Here is a 17,085-nt window from a genome sequence, read left to right on the forward strand (position 1 = left end):
GATTTCACACAGTTACTGCGTCACCAGAGAACTGTTCCTGTCACATACGGGACGGCGACCAGTATGTGTCAGTCAGCCCCGTCAACAATGAGGATAAAATGGACACCTAGTCTGGCTGGTGTGGCTCAGTGGTTGAGCGTCCACCCCTGCACCAAGAAGTCGCTGGTTTGATTCCCGGTCAGGGCACATGCCCAGGTTGTGGGCTCAATCCCCAGTGGGGGGCATGCAGGAGGCGGCCAATCGATGTTCTCACTCATCTATGTCTCTCTCTCTCTCTCTAAATTCAATAAAGGGAAAAAATATATAAATAAATGAAAGAAAGAAAGACACCTAGGAAAATAGTTGGTGCCTCAAAATGCTTTTCCCAAAAAGGACACTCTTTGCAAAGGTGCCTCTAAGCTCAGAAGTGAACATGTGTCCTCAGGCCAGAAATAGCAGGAACCGAAACCCATGTAATCCTCTCTGGCTGTCTCTAAGAATAAGCACATAATTTTAGGCATAACACAAATTTCGGCAAATATATGATAAAATAAACTTACTGTTCATTGTAGCTTTATTTACTTTTCAAACAAATCTTTTGTTTTACCAATGGAAACAGTGAAATGTTGGCCCCAATTTCAAACAGTCTTTTTCTGTCACCAATTAGCCTCAAATCTTCCCAGCTTCAATCAAGTCTGAACTTTCTGTTTGGTGCATCAAGCTTGCTTTCTTTCTTTCTTTCTTTCTTTCTTTCTTTTTCTTTTTTTAAATAATTGCAGCATTGCCATTCACTGTTACTTTGTAACAAGTACTCTGACATTCTGCTTTTTGAAAATGTCCTGTTTGAGCCTATATTTTTACTCTTCTAACTCTAGAATACCTTTGTCCAGTTCTCACAGGTACCTTTGAGATTTCACATTAGTTTTTATAATTATTATTAATAGAAGCTCATAGTTAGTGAGAATTTGCTGTGTGCCAGGCACCCGTAAAGCATCTCCCAAGTCCTACTATACTTAATCTGGCCAACAACTCTTTGGCAGAGCGCCATGATCATCCCTCTGGACAGCCGAGGAATCTGAGCAGCAGACAAAGAAACCTGTCCTGTGTCCTGTGATAGGCAAAGGCCGGGCTAGCTCTGGAACCCACGTACCTCTGACACCAAAGTCCACTTCATAGCAGTATTTTCCCACGTTGAGACTTCTATTTTTAAAAAATGGACAAAGGATTATATTCCCTGGGCGAGAAATCAATTCAAAAGCCACTTAGTAATTTTTCCTATGGCTTTTCCTATATTGAATTTGTCTAACTTTTCTTAATGGAAGATTTCAAACTTGCAAAAAATTCAAAGAAAGTATAAAACCAAAAGCTAAATTACAGTGACAATCCCAAGTGTCTTATACAGCACCTTACGTGAGACCTCAAAGCGCTAAATTTAAATTCTGTTGCAACGGGTCAATTGGAAGTAGCCTTGAAATGACATCCAACCCTTAAGGCAAAAAGGTCATTGACTCGTTTAAAATATTAAAAACTGGGAGTTTTAAACGTATCTCCCCAAAGGATAGAATAGGTACCTTATTCAGATGTATACTCTTGTTCTCCGACGCACTTCATGTGGTAAAGATGCACAAAATACTAATTCTTGGGTGGTCCACACCACATCTCAAAGTAAGTTTTTTTGTTTATTTTATCCTCACTCGAGGATATGGCTGCTGATTAGAGAGCGAGAGACAGAGATCAATGTGAAATAGATACATTGATCGCTTGCATCCCCACATGCCCCGGCGGGATCACACCTGCAACCTAGGTATGTGCCCCGACCAGGAATCGAATCTGCAACTGTTCTTTGGTTCATAGACTGATGCTCCAACCAACCAAGCCACCCGCCCAGGGCAACGTGAGTTTTCTAAGCCACATCCAAGAAAAGGCTCACGTACTTATCAAACCTTCTTTGCTCCCCTCGCCCAGGAACCCGGCTGTGCCAAGGAAACACAGTTGAAGCTGCGGCTCCTTACGACTCTGCATCCTGGCTCACATCAGGACACACTCGCTGGAGACCCCTGGGGAACCTGGATGGTCCTGAAGCCTCCTCGCCCCCTCGCACTGCCTGCCCGCCGTGGGGCCCACACCATCTGCTCTCCAAGCATCCGCCTGACGGGCCAGCACTGGTCCATGCTAGCGTGTGGTGGGCAAAGCGTCACCCAGACTGCATAAGCTTCTAAAACCCACACGGAGCCAGCAAAACTCCAGTGTTCACGAGGGTGACATGTTCAGTCTCCAAACACCATGCGCTAGGCCCACCCATGTATGCGTTCATTCGCGCCCGTGTGCTCGAGAGAGTCAAGTCTGGCTGTAATCCACTAGGGCCGCTAAAATGCTGTCCTAGACACTGAGGTCACAACAGGAAGTCTCCAGCCACCTGACACAAATCCCAGGCCCAGGCACCGTGGGGCCAAGCGGGTGACAGGTGTATGAGAACGGCAGCGGGGCCACTGCAGGCTCTCAGACTCAGATTTTTTTAAAGCTTTGAGAGAGAGAGGAAGGGAGAGGGAGAGAGAGAGAGAAACGTCAATGAGAGGGAATATCAACTGACCGCCTCCTGCATGCCCCCACTGGGGATCAGGCCCACAACCTGGGCACGTGTCCTGACCAGGACTCGAACCGGCGACCTTATGGTGACCACTGCCCCACCCTGGCCAGGCCACATTCAGATTTTTAAAAGCACTGCCCTGTGGCCCCAGGGTAGCATGCACACAGCTGAGATCAGAAAGGGACACTTAGTGACAGCGCCATTTTCCCGAGCAGAGAGGTGTAATACCAGAGCTTCAGAGAGGAGACATGCAAGTCTGATGGTCCTGCATAAAGAGAATTCGTGCAGGGCAGGTCAGGCCACTCTGGAGAGAGAACCTGAAGGATGCTAGCGGCCCGCCAGAGCACGTGAGGCCGAGGTCCACGGGCTATCCCGAGTGCGAACGATGTGCAAACTCAGGACGGACGCCTCATCCCAGAACAAAGAAGGCACGTCCCCGGGCTGGGCTCAGGCATGCGGCTAGAAAACACCTCGGGGTTTTATCAGAGATGCCTACCCATCTGCAGTTGGAGGGAACAGGAAAACCACACACTCCCGGCCTTCCCTACCAACCACCAAGTCACTCCAGCTTCCCGGGCCCCCGCTACCTCGGCTGCTAAGTGAGTTCAAAAAGGATCATGTCTGCAAAATACACTTGTATGCTTACGTGCCCAGTGACCCACTCCTTTCTAACACATTTCTAATAACGACGTGTCTTAGAGACCACACATACAGTGGTTTCACCTGCACGTGTTCTGAAGCCACCGTGGCTAAACTAACATGGGAAGCTGCAGAACTACTGGCTCAAAGCAGAAATCATTCACAGTATATTTTATTAACTCTGGGATAATGGCACCATGTGACCCGCAGGGATGATAAAAATTAAGCACAAAACAAGATCTATCTAATATATTCCTTATAGCACAGAACAGAGACTGCGTGAAAATGCTCCTGCCCCCGTCCTCCCGCACTGCTAGACCCTTCTCAGGGGGAGAGGCTGGATCGGAAGAGCTCACACAGGAGGGAGCTCCGTGAGAAACGCACTCGCTCCATCCTGATCTGTGTGACCGAGAGGGGAGCCCCGGGGCCAGGAGATTCGGACCCTAGACAGAACGCTTCCGGTAACCACGGGACTCTGGGCAGGATATTTAGCTTCTCCTAACCCCGTCTTTCATTTGTAAAACGGCGAAAGTTCTGCATGTTTCTTCTACCTCAAAAATGTGCAAAGTGCAGAAATAAGTGTGTGCAAAATCTGAGCTCGGGGCTGGGAGGGTGCAATAGGTAGCAATGGAGCGTGTCAATGAGGATGAGCGCTGACTGAGCAGCTGAAAACTCACTGTGGCGACTAGATCAGGGCGAGTGGGAGTCGCTCGACCAGAGTCCAACGGTGGGTCGGGCAGGTGAAGGAGCCAGGTGAGCAGGACAGAGAGCGCAGGGCACGCAGCCGCACCCTCCCCTGGACTTGGCTGCACCAGCAGGAAAGGCACAGACCTGGTTTACAGACTCCTGGTGTGGGAGCAGATGCATTTTCTATCTCCCTTCGTTTCTTCATTTCTCTTCCTTCCGTTCCTCCTCTCCTCTGCCCCTTCCTTCCATAGTTAAAATTTTGCACTGAGGGCTTGTACAGACACGGCCCTCAAGTTGCTTCCCAATCGAGTTATTTAACGAATGACTGAAGTTCCATAGTCAATATGGGGCTGAGGGAGCACGGACGCGCTCTGGGCACCCGGGTCTGTGCTCACAGCAAGGCCTCGGGCTCCGAAGACTGTTCCCAAAGCCGGGCGGGAACTCGGGAAAGAGAGGCAGCCGCACCAGCCAAGCAGGGGCCCCCTCCCACTTTGTACGTTTTCTCTTCATCTATTTCTCCTCCCTCAGCCTCCTCTGTTTCCCCGGTTAGCAGGGAAGGAGGGAGAGCCATACACCGAGGGCCGATCGCGGTCAACGTTTCTCATTACTCTCTCATTCAGCCTACGTATTTATTTCTCGAAAATAATCCTGCAACAGTGCACAGAAGAGGAATAGGCAGAGAACGATGGACCAGTGTGAACAAGGGCGAGATGAAAGAGGACCTACATTAAGGCAAACCGTTCCAACCATTTCCATGTAGGAAGGCATTTCCATCCTGAAAGGCCACATTAGAAACGCTCTTCTGGAATAGAAGTTAAGGTCTATCTGTGGACGATCAAGGCAAAAACTATTAAAAACCACAGAATACAGCACCCATGACCCCGAAGCAGCTAATTCAGAGGCTGCGTTACACATATATCTATAACAATGGTAATAATTAGAGCTTGAATTCTGTGTGCGTCTCTGTCCCAAACATTGTACTAGGTGTTTGACAACCCTCCACTTTCAAAAGGGAGAAACTAAGGTTCTGGAAAGTCAGCTATCGCCCCCGGGCATCCAGGTTTGCTCTACGTAGTCGGGCATCGCAGCCGGACCCGAACCCTGTCTTCCCCCACGTCCGCAGTATCAGATCATGCTAGGCTGTCTCCACATTTGCCCGCTGAGGTTCTGCTTGCATTCCGTCTCACTTCTAGAAATGCTGGGGGGGGGGAGGCCGCCACAGGAAGAGCCTCTGCGCGGGTGGGGGCGGGGCACACGGGCCTGGGAGAAGGGAGGAGAGAGAACCGCTCCACCTCCCATACTCTGGCCCTTGCTTCCGGGAAGATGGTACAGCTGCTGCATTGAGTAGTCGTTTACTTCCTGCTCCTTCCTGCTGCCGAAGAGGAAGCCACCTGGCAGAGGGGAGAGAGGTGGGGCTGCTGCCGCTACGGGACCCTCTGGCTGTGGGAGGGCAGGGTGGACCCGGATGCCCATGGTCTTGTAGGCCGAGCCCATCTCGCCCTGGCCATAGGTGCCGCACCTCCTGACCCCCGGGCTTTTTCTTTGTCTCCTCCCCCCGATTCTGATGACCACAATCCAAGCAAAGAGCAGAGGGATGGGACTCATCTGAGTAACATTAGCCGCTTGCATTATGCTATTTTCGTAGAAGAAATAGGGTATCGCAAGATCACATTTAGTTTTACTCTCTAATCCACTTTGTATTGGTTAGAAGCAAAGCAAAATGGATCCTATATTTAAAAGCAGGGGGAAGAAAAAAGACATACCATTCTAGAAACGTCTATCAAGTAAATACTCCAACAATATTTATCCAAGTGGTTACGGGAAAGCAATTTTCTTGGCTATCATCACTTCAGTATGAAACACGGATCCCCAAATTCAACCGCAGACTCACTTCTCTAAGTCGGGGCAAGCGCGGTGGGCTCGGGGGCGCGGGCGGAGCTCACCTGGCATGACCATGGTCTGCGGGGCTGCGGCGTCGGCACTCAGGCAGAGACGGCCACCTTTGGCCAGCCGGTCGCAAAGCAAAGTGATGTGTTTCTTCAGTCGGCTCGTGTCGTTGGGCTTGGTCAGCTGGCTGCTGAGGCTCAGAGCCTGCTCCTTGGAACACTTGGACAGGCAGGTCTTCAGGAGATGGGAAACAGCAGCGTCCACCGTCTCTTCCCAGCCCTGGAGGCAAAAGCCAATTCTGAATACTCTCGAAAACGATCAATGAGAAAAGTAGGCACTCTGTGTTAACCAAGTGATAAGAGTACTGGTGTCTGGAATATTCCAGACCAGTCTGGTTTTGCATTCGAGCACTGCAAGCTGTTTGACCTTGAGCAAGTTACTAAATTCCTCTGAGCCTCATCCTCCACAAATGAGAATACTAACAGCCGGTGCTCCAAGGGCTGGGGTGATTAACTGAGGTGCTACCTGAGACACTTTAGCCCTGTGACAGGCATGAGCAATGACAATAATCATCCTCTCAGGTGTAGGCACGTTTGATGATGTGGAGGGTGAAGCTACTGGGATCAGTCCACGTTGCCTGTCTTTCTACTGAAGGGTCAGAACTAGTCAGGACAGGGAGGACCTCTGGGTATCCCGGGGGAAACTGGAGCGAAGAGAGAACCCTGGTGTCTCTCTCAGCTCTTGGTCCTGCAGCCTGGAGGATCAGTCCAGAGGAGCTTATTTCAAGGCGGCTATTGTGAGACACAAGCCCACCCGGTCCCACTGCACTGCCTGGGTGACAAAAGTCGCACAAAGAAAGGACGTGTCCGCGGACGCTGCTTCCGCTGGGAACAGTGAGGCTGTGCTGCGTGCAGATCTGGAGAAGGACAGGACACCTCAGCATGGTGACAGCCACCATTCCGGGAACGTGGATGCTGGCAGGGACCTCAGCACGTCAGGGAGGGCGCCGGCTCCAGCAGCACCTGCACAAGGAGGTCCCAGGAGGCGTCGTCCTCAGGTAACGACACAGGAGCAGGAGGGGCCAGCTCATGAGCTCCCGCAGGGCTTCACCGGGTGTCCCAGGAACAACTGGGGGAGATTTTATGGGGATCTGGAGATCCCAAGCTGCATAACAGGGAAGCATGAGTGCATCTGGGTATCACTGCCCGTGTGACTCCATTGGTACCCAGACACTGGTAAGACCCAGAGTACTCTGGGCCTGATGATCATACATGATAAAGGAAGACAGTGGGTGAATTTATTCTCATAGGACAATGCACACTAGTCCCGGCCTCTTCTGCAAGAGGTGAGAACCTGAGACTCATAAAGAAGGAGCCCTGGGAGACTTCACTGTTAGCTCTGCTCCATCCTCAACCTCATCAGCTGAGCCGCCTTCAAATAGGCAAATCCAAGTAGGTTACTCCGGCACGTCAACTCCTAAATCCAAATGCTCAGTTTAGCCCATAAAGCACGTTCTGCTCCAGCTCCTGCTCAGTCTTATTCTCTTCCTATCCGCCTGTGCCCACACTCGCACCCCGGCCTCTGCGCCTGCTCGGCTCTCCCAGGGCAATGCCCCATCTCGGCTCTTTACCTGGCCGACGCCCACCGACGGCTCAGCTCAGGCACTGCCTCCCAGAGATGGCGTCCACGGGCCCTCTCTGGGCTCTGAGCCCTCAACGCCCAGTCCCAGCACTGCACTCCTCCCGGCTGCTTGACCCTGACAGCGCCTCAGTTCCCGCGTCCCCACACTGCGCTTTGGAAACAGAGGGCGCTCAGGACACGTGTGTGCTGCACAGAGATGGTGAGATACAGAACCAGGGCCTGAAACAGGGAGGACTTTGCAGATGGTTCGTCCAGTCTTGTGGGATTTTACCAGGATCCCTTCTACAATAGCAGCCATCTGCCTAGGCGTGGCTGTCTTTACCATCCAAAATTAGTACCTTGGGAGGTAGTTAATTACTTTCAGGGACATGTGCAACCAGCAAAAAGCTCTTCCTATACTAAGCCAATATCTGCCCCTCTGGCCCTTGGTCTGTCCTCCAGAGCCATGCAGAATAAATCTACCCTGTCTTCTACATGACAGCCCTGTAGATCTGTGAAGACAGCAATTCGGTACCCTCTCTTCCAGGATAAACATCCCCAGTTCCTCCAGCTCTTCCTTGTATAAACATGGTTTCAACTTTTCTCTCTATCCTAACCACTTGCCTTTGAATAAATGCCAATTTTAAACACTTAAAAATTTATACAGCTACCTAGAGAACCCCAGACTGACCCCAAGATACCCGGCTGGGGATGGAACTGCAGCGTAGGGGACAGCTGTCCCTGCCATTCGCTGGGAGTTCTCCCCGCCAGCCTGGCCTCTGGTCGCCTCTGCTCGCCGGGCAACTGCACCGCACGCTCATGATTCATGGTGAATGAGCAGATGACCGAAACCCCAGACCTTTCCACACTCACCACACATCTTCCCTCCGGGCTCATGCAGTTAGTTCCTTAGACTCAAGTGCAGACTAAATACACCCACTCAAGAACATCCAACTGTGTGCCAAAATCAGGACTGTTTTACTCTTTTGACCCATTACAGATGCCACTGGGCAAATTAAGAAACAGATTAATAATTTTAGATTAATCTTGAAAGTCCTTTCAAGAGAGGTCAAAGACTATGAAAACTGCTTCCTACCCCAAACTATTAGAGAATAATAAACCACTAGTTACTACAAAGATATCTCTATACAACCATCAAAATCTAAACTAGACAAATACCTAAAATTGAATTTGCATTTCAGTAACAATAGGAAGAGGTAAATGAAGACAAAATAGTAACCCAGATGTCATTGAAGAAAACATATTCTCTTGAGATAGATAGAGAGATATATATATATATACATATATATATATATATATATATAGATATATATATATATTGTTGTTTGTTTTGAGAGAGAGAGGAAGGGAGAGGGAGAGAGAAAGAGAAACATCAATGTGAGAGCAGAACATCAATCAGGCACGCCCCCTACTGGGAATCGAGCCCGAAACATGGGCATGTGCCCTGACCAGGAATTGAACCAGCAACCTTTTGGTCAATGGGATGACATCCAACCAACTGAGCCACAGCAGCCAGGGCAACATGTTCCCTACAGGGCAACAATTTTCAAGTTGATTTTGGAGCCATCGATGAAGCCCTCTGAACTATAAAAAGGAAAGATCCTTTGTATATAATTTGGCATTTGTGTGTTCTGTGGTTGTTTCAGCATTAAAACAGTTGCTACTATTTTATAGACTATTCATCTGCCAGGGGTGGGGCACCTTTTTTCTGCCAAGGGCCATTTGGATATTTATAACATCATTCGTGGGCTATACAAAATTACCAACTTAAAAATAGGCCTGCCATATTTGGTCAGGCTAATTTGGTGAGGTGTGTGATGTCAGCTGGTATTGATTTCATGGGCCTTATATGGCCCGCGGGCCAGATGTTCCCCACCCCAAACAACTTCTGTTTTCAAACGTAGGTTACAGTAGCACATTAGATCATTTAAATAGATGTGGCATTTAGCTAATACAGAAGTACTACAGAATTTCCTTTCCTGCTGCCAACGTGCAGATCAAGTGAATAACCATGTCATGTTTAGGTATTTGGCATGGATATTTCTTTAATATAACGAGGCATGATGCCGATGCTTCAGAAAGATTGCTGCTAAAATACAGAGTTATTATTTGGAGAGCCTAAATTGCTACATAAACTCAAATATGATAACGAGAAGGAATGTTTACGAGACAAAAAAAAAAAAAAAAGCCTTTGAAATAAAGTTTTCATTAAATAAAAATGCAATGTGATCATTCACTGATCAAACATGTAGCATAATTACCTGATGAAATGCAAAACAAAACTATGTGGAAGTCCAGAATCTCCAGGGTGAGAAGTATCTGAAAGGTACGCAAGCTATTTTAACCACTTCAAAACTCAGACAGACAAGAGTGTAGCTGCAATACGAGCAGAAAGCACAAGGTTGCCTCAGACCAAGGTACTCGGGGCCCCTCTTTCTAAGCTTATGCTTTGCATTTGACCTGGGCTCTCATCCTGACCTCAATGCTTCCCATAGAGGAACCCAAAGTGGATGACCTGAATGATCATGAACCCTGGTCTTGAAGAGCCACCTTCAGTATTAAAATAAAATAAAATATTAGCGATGTCCCACAGAGCCAGGCACCTTGGCTAAGCATTCAAGTTTGCTTCGGTCATGGGCACGTCCAGTAGCGACGTACAGAAAAACGAAGACCGGAAAGTCACATCGATGATGATGATGCCAAAGGAAAGCTGCTGCCGGGGATGGGAACCTGGGTAATTTGGACCAAGGATCCCACTGAGAATAACTAGGAAAATTTATAAAAATCATTTCTTTGAAGGTATAGGAAAGCTAGCAAGATAGTCATCACCAGGTCCAGGCTGCCGGGACAGGGGAGGCCCAGAAGAGTGAGTGCTGAGTTTGAGATCATTCCCTCTCTGGCCTGACCCCCAGCAGGGGTGCCTCACTTCTCACCACCCCAGCTCAGGACTTCGCGTGCGTACACATTTCCACTAAGGGGCAGCCCAGGGCGTGCAGAGCGAGCTGGACCAGAAGGCAGAAACCTAGGCTGCGTTGAGACACTTTCCTCACAACCTCATCTCTCTCGAAAAAAACATTTCAGCTATCTCGAGCTCAGCTTCCTCATCCGTTAAAAAAAAATCAAAAAAAAACAGCCCTGGCCGGTTTTGCTCAGCGGTTAGAGCGTCGGCCTGCGGTCCTGAGAGACCCGGGTTTGGTTCCCGCTAAGGGCACGTACCTCGGTTGCGGTTTGTCCCCAGCCCTGGTTGGTCGTGCGGGTGGCAGCCACTCGATGTGTCCCTTTCACATCGATGTTTCTCTCTCTCTCTGTGTTCCTCCCTCTCCCTCTCACTCTACCTGAACAAAAAATGGAAAAATGTCCTCGGGTGAGGATAAAAAAAAAAACAAAAAAGAAAACAGAAAAGTAATTTCCCTTCCCTTGCCAGGTGCTTGCAGAGAGAGACATTTTAGCAACAGTAGGTACCTAACTTCATGCAGTTATTCTTACTTGTGAGATTCTCTCTAAAAGCTTCTCTCTAAGCTGGTTCCCATGAATAATAATAGCAGCAGAAATAACAGTGACCACGGCAACAAGAGTAAAAACCACTTAGGCCCTCGTGTGAGAAAATATGCCCAAGACTTTACAAGTATGATCGTGGCTAATTCTCACCGTTACCCTTTGAGCGAGGTATTCTAACTTCTAACGAAGGCTCTAGACGTAACATACTTCCCCATCCATGACAGTTATCAGGAGCAGGAAGGCAGTCCAGGACTCTGGGCTCGAAACCACATGCTCCTGACCACGATACCACGGAGCCCCTTTCCGGTTCATACGCGTGTCGTTCAGTCTGCTGTCACGGATCACCTTCGGCTCCTATTACTAAACAGGGCCTTAGGAAATATCATGAGGTCTTTCTTCCCCCAGAAAATGTACGGTCATGATGAACATACTCATGGAACCAAAATTCAAACCAGTTTCTTTATCCCAGTGAACAGTCTGCACATGGTTAAATGAGATTTAACTGCGTGGTAAAAAGGCACGATCTATGCCGGTTTGGTAGGTCAAAGGGTCAGAAAGAGTCCACCAAAGCTTTAGCACCTGCAGAGACTGTTGAGATTGACATCTAGCCATGGCCTTGGGATGCCATGTCCCCTGAAATCATCACTCTGATGAATCTGAATCACAGATGCTCATTTCAGGGGCTCATTATTGAGAATACTTGGAGAAGCCACTCCTATTATGGAATCATAACACACACGGGGATCACAGACCCCCCGAGGACCCACATATCAGAAGAAGCCTAGAGAAACCTAGACCGAAGCTAAGACAAGAGAGGAACCGTGTGAATAGACTCACGATACCAACTCTACTGATAATGCTGTGTTCTCAATGACCTCAAAGAACAAAAAATGACCAGCCTCAGGAAAAAATGTCTAACGATACAAGAAACCACGGATTTAAGTGAAATGGTAAAGCAAATATTCATGACGAAAGAATGACAACGATTCCGTCCTTTCTCGCAAAGCAAAAGCTGGCTGCTCCCAGGCTGCATGACGAGAAGCGACAGCTAGAAGCCATGTGTCTGCTCCGTCACTGAACACCAGCGCACAGATCCCTGCCCAGTGCCAAGCAATACACTGAGTAGGAAACCGGCCAAAGCCCTGGGAGGGATGCGGGTGATTAATGAGGGTATCGCGCAGGCCTGTTGGTACAGCAGTTCACATCGACTGGCCCCGAGCTTCCAAAGTCCAAACAGAAGCTGCTTAGCCCCCAGCAGCAGATGACTCAGCTCAGGGGGGCGATGAAGCTGTCGGCTCGCCAGCGAGGAAACCCTTCAGAATGGGTGTCAGAGGCTCCGAAAGAAATCCCGAAGGCAGCAGGGACCGCGCTGCCGCAGCGGCCACGCCCTTCTGGGCGCCAGGACCGCGCTGTGCCCACGACACGGCTGGCGTGCCCTGGGGTCCAAGGGCAGGAGAGTCGAACACTGAGCGTGAAGAGATGTCCGGAACTCCTTCACCAGTGGACGTGGCTTATATATTTCCTCTCATTCAGGCACGAGAGTAATATAAAATGTATGTCTGAATAAGTCTAAAAGAGCACTTTCAATAATTATTACAAACTCTGATTAAAAAAAAACAAAAACAAAAACCTATGTCACAGTTTAATTGGCAGTGGGTTTTTTCTACATGGCCCATAAAATAATGCTGTCTCTTACAGCCAATGACAGCCCATTGTTGAAATGAGCAGCGATGCAGCAGCAGCTAGGATTTCTGGGATGACTCATAGCCCAGCGCCACGTGTACTCCCAGTCCTCACACGGACCTCAAGATAGGGAGGGTGTCCTCAGAACCCCTGCACACCGTCTGAATGCGGCAGTAGCACAGCAGTTTGCTGTCCTGGATGACAAAGATAACCAAGCATCCAAACCCCGAATCTGATGGGACGGCGGACGCCCGAGGGAGGCTCAGTATGTGGTCTAGTTCATCGAGACCAAACAAGCAATGTAAAGTTTCAGTTACTTCGGGTAAGAAATAGGATTTGAAAATATCTTATTGAAGAAGAAAAACCTTGTCATATGTATTTCTCACTCCAGGTGATGTTGTTTCAGTCAGTCATTTGTAGTAAGCCACAGCTACTCAACGCAGGCCAGACTGTGCAGTAAAAAGTACAGGAAAAGGTACGCCTGAAACGCGAAAAGGAGTCCCACGTGCAACAGCTCCTGGGGCGCCCAGGCGGCCCTGCTCCGCCGGCGTGCGTGGGAGGCGGCGGCAGCTGGCCCTGAGGCCCGGCGGGGCTCACTCTGCACGCGTGGGTCCAGCGAACTCCGGGCGTGCCTGCACGAGACGGGCTGGAGAGCTGAGTTCACTCTCTTAACCTCATGTTCTCCCTTGGCTTCTCACTTGTTTGCTGGCCCGGTAGGGCTACAGAGTGAACTCGAGCTGAAATCAACTCTAAATGGCCTTTGTCGCTTCTCTCGAAGCAGAACCCGTGCTTAGGGAGTTCTGCAATCCACCTGAGGACCCAGAGCTCGCTAAGGACCCAAATTTTGCTCAAATTTGAACCCCAGCCTGGCATAATATTCTTTTCCACCAGGACACCTCCGTCGGCATTTTCCAAGGTCTAAGCATGTAGATCGCGGTCAGCATTTCACGGTCACAAACGGAAACACAACGCTCCCCGTGGGTTTGACCACTTCGAGTGCATCACCCGCGCTCACCAGAGCCGCGAGCTGGGTTAGCTTTACCATCCACGTTTTCCCAGAGGCTGTCTGGAAAGACTGTATCAGAAAGAGGCCGGTGTGTCTGGAGCACTGCCTCTCTGTCAGCACGGTTACAAATCCGGCTACATTGATATAGGTGCAGCATACCTAATAGTTGTTTTCACTGGTAAGACCGAAAATGTTTGTCTTTACTGATCTGAACCACAGGGCAGAAATGAGTCTACGTACAGATACATGTGTGTGGTGACTTGGCTGTCAATCTGTATGTACCTTTTATCATCTGCAGGAAAGATCAGGTTTTGTTCTTATAAAACCCAAAAATAGTTGAGGTTACTTGCAAAGGGGGGGGAGTGCAAAATAAAAGTAGGATGCTTCCATTTAAAAAAAAATGATTTTAAAAAACTACACATTGTTGAAGGAGAATCTATTTGTCTGAAATGCTATGAAAATAAATGGGATCTCAAACAATCCTCAGACACTTACATCTGACTATATGCTTAATCTAAGCTTCAGTTCTGTGGGGAGATAGAAGAATCTTTCCTCCTGCTTATTAGAACACAAGACAACACCTGGACAGTTTTAGATCCTATAATGAGAGCTCCGTGATGTCACACCCGGAGTGAAATTCACAAGAGAGTGGAAGCCAGAATAAATAGGGAGGGAGGGAAAACCGATCTGCCTGTTGCAGAGGGTGGATAGCGGGGTAAACAGAGGACACTGTTCAGGGGAAGAAAAGAGGCATTATTAGACCCGGCTGGACAGAGAGAAGCCAGTGTCCGTGGAAAGTCAGCTTTCCCAGGATGGAGCGGGGAAGCTGGGGAGTCACAGAAAAGGAGTTTCAGGAAGAAGATGCAGTGGAGCCAAGGGACTCACAGTCCTGACTGCCTGGCACTGGGGTCCAAGCTGACCAGGGTCAGAGAGGCAGAGAAAGGTACAAGCACAGGTGTGGCCGGGGACAGCGGGCGGAGCCTAGGACAGATGTGCAGGGCAGGCCAAGTAGGAGACGTGGGCAGAAAGGCTAATTCAAATGCCACCACAGAAAGCCGGGCAGAATACCAAGGATGCCAGCCAGGGGGTCCCACAGAAGCCGTTCCAAATGGACACGGCGACGCAGCCGTGAGGCGCCGCTGTGCGTGCTGTGCAGACACAGACCCCTGCTTTCAGAGGAGCGGTCGCAGCACCCACGGCGCACGCCTGAAACATCACAGCCCCCGGCGTGTCAACATCGGCTCTTCGCAACCAGGTTGCGTAAGGTATTTTTATAAATACACTTGCAGCCAGGAATGAAGTTGGTGAGTGTAGGAGGCCATGAGTGTCACTGCCGTTCTCCCTGTGGCCCAACGGCTTTTACTCCCTTAGGTGTTTGTATGTAAATCCCACCGAAGCTGGGGCACAGGAGAGCGAGGCTTCAGTGATCAATGGTTCGCTGATCGGTTCAGGCTCTTTGTTTTTAAACGTGTCCACCTTTGACATACACGAGCAGCGTTTAGAAAAGTTACAGTCACGACGTGTACACTGTCTTCTCCTCGGCTCCGGTTCTGATGTATGTCAACGATTCCCACGTTCAAACAGCAAGCAAGTCATCAGGACGTCTCCGAGGTGCGTTCTATAAACCCCAGGCAAGCGAGGGAGTCGCACCTAACCAGCAGCAGCACAGAGAGCGTGGCCGTTATGAACATGAAATTCCTTCTTCCATGTTTATCTTGCTGGCGACGGGCATGGGAATTACCACAACATCTACTTTCTGCTCTGCGTTCCCACAGACAGTCATAATTGCGATGATACTTTCACACTCAAAACAGGCAGGCTCCGCACTGACACCAGACTTCCTCCCTTTGTTTGCCTTGTAAGAAGAGGTCATTAATAACAGTAATGATTAGCTATCTCCATCATCACTCAACCCAGACAGGAGGCACAATGGCCCTTACATCAAACCCACCCGGTGACGTACATGTCTCTAAACCTTGTAAGTGAGCCTTGACAAGTCCTGCACACAATAGGATTTCCTACTATAAACATCTGTTTTGTCACATGAACCACGCTGAACATGTTAAAAATAAGTTGCTCTTTGCCTATCAGTTCGCAAAAGGAATAATCAATCAAAAAGTAAGGCTGAAGGTTCAAATCGCCATCTTAAATTTCCCAGGGGGTTTTAAAGGTCAATACTAGCAGAGGTAACTATTAAACCCTTAAGAACACAGTATAGCTTTTCTTCATTAAGTAGTACATAATATCTACTGAAAATATCACGTGCATTTTGAAAGAAAAGACAAAGGCAAGATGCTATGCCATGTACTAATATTCTTTTCAACTCTCAGGTTTCCAAACCAGTTACGTAGTGGTTGCTCCCGTCATGAGAGAATCCCGGAGACACGTGAGACATAAACGACATTTGGATCAAAAGTCCGAGATGGCCCATTTGCAAATACCAACGCTCCTTGCTCTCTCCCCATCCCCTGGACGTCATGGCAAAGAATCTTAGTCATCTAAGCTGCTTACTAGGAAAATGAGAAACAGATCTGCACAGGGATCAGGGAGGGCAAAGAGGAGTCGCCTACATACCAGCTCCGAGTGACAGCACCTCCTCCAAGGCTGTCCTCAGGAGCATGAGGCCATGTGCCGGCTCGACAGGAAGGAACCCGTGATGATTCCAAGGCTCAGCAAGGCCACACGAAGGGGGTAGCAGCACCCCTGCCAGCTCCTGGCCTGTCTTCTGTGCAGATGCATACACCACCCTGTAGAAGTTCCTGCTCCTGGGAGAACGTCTGGTTACTGTGCATATGACCAGGCTGATCCCAGATGCCCAGAAGTAAGGGCTGCTACTGCGAACACCCTGCTGTAACCGGATGCCGGTTCCTACCCCACTTCATTCATTTGTTACAATGTACCGGAGTTGTTCATCCAACTGACAGAACGCTTCCTCTCTTAAGGAGGGGTAACAACACTGTGCAACAGGATTTTCTGCAACGATGAAAACCTTCCGTACCGGCACTGTCTATGGAGCAGCCACGTGGGGCTGGTGCAGAATTCAAATGTAACGAGTGAGAGGGAGGAACTGAGACTGTCGTTTTATTTCTCTTCAATTTATTTATATTTCAATTCAAAGAGCCACATGTGGCAGGCGGCTACCATATTAGACAGCGAGTGTGTTTACGGTTGAATAGGACTGGGATTTGCTTGCTTGCTACGTCGAAGTCAGTCCACAAAGGACGGGGTGTGTTTTGCTTCCTGAGGCGTGCTAAGTGCCTGGAACTCTGCCTGGAACATAGCAGGTACTGAATAAATATCCACCGAATGAATAAAAGACTGGATAAAAGGTTTGTCCTGCTAGGCCGAGCCAGGGTGTGCATAGCTGAACAGCTCCTGGCTTCTGTGGGGCATCATGAGAGGGGGTGCGCATAATATCACAGTCAAATACTGTCTCAGGCTCAAAGCAGCCACATTGCCCTCACTGATCTAAGCAGAG

General features: G+C 49.1%; 1 protein-coding gene across 11 annotated transcripts in view; it reads right to left on the minus strand.

Moving 5' to 3' along the window:
- The window catches only part of BBS9 (Bardet-Biedl syndrome 9), a 378,994-nt gene that overhangs the window by 54,341 nt on the left and 307,568 nt on the right, over nt 1-17,085 (minus strand). For 7 of the 11 annotated variants that reach the window (XM_036246695.1, XM_036246701.1, XM_036246703.1 and 4 more), the window contains 2 exons: nt 5,836-6,058; nt 1,130-1,179 (listed from right to left, as the gene is read on the minus strand). In XM_036246695.1, the coding sequence (XP_036102588.1) occupies nt 1,130-1,179; nt 5,836-6,058 (273 nt within the window). Of the gene's footprint in view, nt 1-1,129; nt 1,180-1,596; nt 1,689-4,691; nt 4,718-5,835; nt 6,059-17,085 lie in introns of those variants that run through there. The other 4 variants (XM_036246696.1, XM_036246699.1, XM_036246697.1 and 1 more) reach the window with 3 other exon arrangements.

Source organism: Molossus molossus, unplaced genomic scaffold (assembly GCF_014108415.1).
Source record: "Molossus molossus isolate mMolMol1 unplaced genomic scaffold, mMolMol1.p scaffold_m16_p_7, whole genome shotgun sequence".
Taxonomy (NCBI): domain Eukaryota; kingdom Metazoa; phylum Chordata; class Mammalia; order Chiroptera; family Molossidae; genus Molossus; species Molossus molossus.